The sequence below is a fragment of the Aplysia californica genome, unplaced genomic scaffold, assembly GCF_000002075.1.
Source record: "Aplysia californica isolate F4 #8 unplaced genomic scaffold, AplCal3.0 scaffold00402, whole genome shotgun sequence".
Classification (NCBI taxonomy): domain Eukaryota; kingdom Metazoa; phylum Mollusca; class Gastropoda; order Aplysiida; family Aplysiidae; genus Aplysia; species Aplysia californica.
Window position 1 is genome coordinate 329,093 of NW_004797672.1, and position 5,000 is coordinate 334,092.

General features: G+C 40.6%; 1 protein-coding gene across 1 annotated transcript in view; it reads right to left on the reverse strand.

The window, feature by feature from the left end:
* The window catches only part of LOC101854737 (retinal dehydrogenase 2), a gene marked incomplete at its 5' end in the record, with an annotated part of 28,021 nt that overhangs the window by 21,259 nt on the left and 1,762 nt on the right, over positions 1-5,000 (reverse strand). Inside the window, 2 exon segments of the mRNA XM_013085740.2 lie at positions 2,240-2,368; positions 3,046-3,107. Of these exon segments, the coding sequence (XP_012941194.1) occupies positions 2,240-2,368; positions 3,046-3,107 (191 nt within the window).

Here is a 5,000-nt window from a genome sequence, read left to right on the forward strand (position 1 = left end):
AGCGCCAAGGGGTGGGCATCAACAGAGAAGTCCTTACAGGGAATCAGACTTACTCTGCTCACCTCTCTAGCTTCCCGTGTATGCTTCCCGGAAAGCTGAGAATGTTTCGGAGTGTTCTATGGTCTGCTGGGGTAATAATATAGTGTAAAGCGCATAGAGCTTGCTGTTGAGCGGGGAAATGCGCTATACAAATGCTATTTATTATTATTATTATTAGCTTCAACAGCACAAAGTCTGCTTCAACTATCAAGGCACCCCGGAAATAGCGGGTCACAAGAATGTGACAAACATACAAAAGAAGTAGAGGAAAATTAATGTAGTAAGGATTAGAAAAGAATAAGCAGCAGTTCCCTGTTGTAGATCAGGCACAGTTATGAGCATGACATTGTTAGATCCGCCCATTTACAATTCTACTGTGCATTAGAACGAGAAATGCACCCCCCCCCCTTTGGGAATGGCCAAAAGACACTTCAGTCTGTGGCACCGCCCGGGTTGGGGGGGGCGGTGGGGGGGTATGTGTATCTCCAACAGCTAAAACTAGCATGTAGCTGTTGACAGTATGAACACTGGGGTCGGGACTGAAACTAATGGACCAGCCCTAATTGTGAGAAATGTCAGGGGTAGCTACGTCAATGTACGAAGAGCTATTATAGAACAATTTATTATCGCGACTCGTTGGAGCAGACAGAGGAAGATAGGACTAACACAAACATTACTTCAACGCAATCCCACATCATCACTCATCACCATCATTATTTCTAAAATCATCAGCGCTTCAGATCAACGACTTACATCTATAATCCTGGAATCTCTATCTGTTGTTACAGTTACTTGTTAAACTAAGTATGCACGGAATACACTACTGGACACTATCATACACACTTTTTTCAACTAATCAGATAGTGTCAATCTCATATAAATGGGCAAAGGATAAAAAAAAAAATATTTTAAAACACAAAATGTGTACATGTGAAGAAAAATCAGACTTTTCCCTGACATATCTACCATAGACTGTTGACAGGCCATACAGTTTCAAAGCAATTTGGCTAAAATTAACAGAATGAACTCATTCCCCGAGCAATTTTCTACCCTCCGGAATGTAATTTATTTTGCTGACAGACACCTGTCTCGTGTATACATTTAATGTTGTCCTCTAATACACTGTTTGCCTAGCTAAAGTATTACGAGTTATAAACCACATGAAAAACAATTGAAAGGGGGGTTTGAAAGAAACTGAATGATTTCTGACCAAAATACAGCCACCATTTTCGACAGTCTAGCCTTTTACATTTTAGTTTTTGGAAAGAATTTTACAGCACTTGCCATAGAAAAAGGTTGTATGAGTGCCAAAATTTAGAGGTGTTACAAGAGAGTAATATGCAAAGAAAAGAAGGAGTGATAAGGACAATGGATGTTGGATTAAAAAAAAGGAATTGAACTCTCAGGAAGTCAGGAAGCTGCATAACAAGGAAAGTGTTAGACTGGGATCCACAGGGTAAAAGATCAAGGGGAAGACCGCATGGAAGCTGGAGAAGAATCACAGAAATTGATGTACAGAAAAGTGGGAAGACATGGAATAACATAAAAAGGCTAGCCCAGGATAGAGAAAGGTTGAAAGTGTTTGTCCGTGGCCTATACCCTGGTGCAGGGTGAGAAAGAGTTTGTTCGTGGCCTATACCCCGGTGCAGGGTGAGAAAGTGTTTGTCCGTGGCCTATACCCTGGTGCAGGGTGAGAAAGAGTTTGTTCGTGGCCTATACCCTGGTGCAGGGTGAGAAAGAGTTTGTTCGTGGCCTATACCCCGGTGCAGGGTGAGAAAGTGTTTGTCCGTGGCCTATACCCTGGTGCAGGGTGAGAAAGAGTTTGTCCGTGGCCTATACCCTGGTGCAGGGTGAGAAAGTGTTTGTCCATGGCCTATACCCTGGTGCAGGGTGAGAAAGTGTTTGTCCATGGCCTATACCCTGGTGCAGGGTGAGAAAGAGTTTGTCTGTGACCTATACCCTGGTGCAGGGTGAAAAAGAGTTTGTCTGTGGCCTATATCCTGGTGCAGGGTGAGAAAGTGTTTGTCAGTGGCCTATACCCTGGTTCAGGATGAGAAAGGCAATGAAGATGATGAGGAATCGAACTCAGGTCTCCTGTGTGCAGCAGCCAAGCGTTAACCGCTCCACCACAAATACCGAAGCAAACAAGAAAATACCTACATAATTTTCGGAGCAAAAAAAAAATGTCGGAAACTCTTACCTCCTTGACAAGAGAAGCCAGGTAGAGGGCGGTGAGGGGCGTCTGCTCCGCAGTCTTCATCACCACGACGTTGCCAGCCGCCACCGCCGGCGCGATCTTCCAGGTAGCCATTGCCAGAGGGTAGTTCCACTGGAAGATGGTGGGGAGGTTACATTGTAGAAATTACTGTGTTTTCTGTTTGGGCTTTTACAGGGGGTGGGATGTGGGAAGGGGGGGGGAAGGGGGGGAGGGGGGGGGTGTTGGGTGGTTTTGGTTTGTTTTTGTTTGCTTTTTTTGTTAGTTTTTTTTAATTACAAAAAAAAAAAATTAATTTATTTTTTGCTTTCTTTCCTTTTTCTTTTTTTTTTCTTTTCTTTTTTTGCATGTTACTCTTTCTGACAGGTACGCCATGTCAATGATCTTGCTAGTATCTGACAACCATTGATTTTATGGTAATATGAGTAATTAGGACGATTTGAGTAAATATGATAATGAGAGCAAGTCAGTAGGCCTATAGCGATATTTCAGTACTAAGAGGAAAAAATAAGAGCATAAATAACGATGACAAGATATGGATAGTATGCTGACAAAATAAGTTACTTCGATTGTATCCCTTTGGACATAGATACATCAAATTTATAGGCTGATTTTGTACAAACTTCTCTTTGAAATAGAGCTTGGGGAGTACTTCCATTCGATTTAGCACATGATTTTCAAGCTATGGAAGTTTCTCAAAACCCCCAAAAACATTGTTTGGACCCAAAGTGGGCACCAAAAACCCGCGGGTGTGGCCTTAAAAACAGAAGACAAACGGCGGAGGCACTTACTGGGATGATCTGTCCACAGATGCCCACCGGCTCATGTCTGGTGTAGCTGAAGAAGTTGCCGTCTGAGAACAAGCAAAACATAGAAATTGCTCATTAACCTTTACAGTCATGAATTTGTGCATTAACCCTTACAGCAATGAAATTGATCATTAACCCTTACAGCAATGAAATTGTGCATTAACCCTTACAGCAATGAAATTGTGCATTAACCATTACAGCAATGAAATTGTGCATTAACCATTACAGCAATGAAATTGTGCATTAACCTTTACAGCAATGAAATTGATCATTAACCTTTACAGCAATGAAATTGATCATTAACCTTTACAGCAATAAAATTCCTCATTAACCTTTACAGCAATAAAATTCCTCATTAACAACCCTTACAGTTATGAAACATTTTAAGCCTTCCAGCCCCAGCCATTTTTGTGCACTCCCTAACCGCAGTCCCAGCCAATACAGCAGGATTTCAGAAAAAGAAGCATACATTCTAAAAAGTGATGGGTCCTATAGTGTCTTTGTAATGAGGTTTAGATAACAACATAATATAAAAATGTTTAAAGGTAAATGAACATTAGTTATGAAAATTAAAGTTTAATCAGGTTCACTAATTTTGAAAAATGCGCAAATTCGGATCCAGAGAATTTGAGAATATACGCTCTTGGGATAGTGCGAGGTTAAGCCTTCATTTCCCTCAAGTCTAGGTAATAATAGCAATAAGTGACATTTATGTAGCGCTCAACCACAATTAAAGTACACAGGGTTTGAGCACTTTACGAGACAACAGTAACATGAAACGTTGTGTTCTGACTAAAAGAAAATCTCTCTAAATATTCATCTTATCAATATAAAAACAAACGACTTTAGCTGAAATTTGGTCGCTTTTAAGGACAAGCCAGCTATCCCAGATTTCGGGGGTTTCCAGAAATCTTGACCTACACCAAAAGTGGGCATTGCACTACCTATAGGAGAAGTTTGGTTTCATTGGTGTGTATATTTGTTAGGTTGCAGAGAAAAAATCTTCGTGTCTTTTAAAGAAACTGAACAAGGGGCAAAAACTTTACCTACGATTTTCTCAAAACAGCATTTCGCAGGATAGCCCACTTTTGCTTAAAAGCGACCATTTGAAAGAATCAAAGAATACTGATCATTGACTCCTCCACTCCAGCAAATGCTGGTTTTAAATTTTACATAACTCATACAATTGTGAGGCAGCGTGGTGAAACCAGGCTGTTATCAAGTTTTCGGCATGTAGAGTTATAAGTATCATCTGAAAGCTAATTTATTTGCCTTGCTTCTATTGAAATAAAGATCCATTTATCTTGAATAGAATTCAAGATATTTCCGATTGAAGGAAGTGAGGTCGTCTGGTTTCAGTGGTGAAGTTAGTGAAAAAAAGGCCGTCAAAATGAAGTAACTCCAATAGCTAAAGAGTCTTTGAAAACTGAAAAATTACATATTTTGGGCCTTTAATCAATGTTTTTCAGTAAAATTCACAAGGAAATGTTTTTTTCATATGAACATAAAACAGGTTAAGCCAAAAAATAAAAATTCGACAGACATTTCCAAACTGGCGGAAAAATGCCTGATTCTCTGATTTCATTATTTTGACGAGCACTTGGTTTCACCACGCTACCTCACAATTTCTTAATCACAGGTTTCAAATCTCTGGTCTCCCGAAAAGTGTCACTTGGTGGAAAGACAACTACCTCACCCTTAAAAACTACAAACGCTTCAGAAATGCAAACACACATGTCTACTTTTTCAATCTTTGGAGACAGAGGTGCTTCTGCACCCGCAGGACTAATGAAGGACCGGGGACAAGGCTGAAAGGACTGTAACGACTCTAAACGTTCTCCGTCAAACAAGTCTGTCTGGATCATATCAGGAGGCTGGCACAGAGAGGGAAAGGTGGAAAGTAGGGAAAGGTGGAAAGTAGGGAAAGGTGGAAAGTA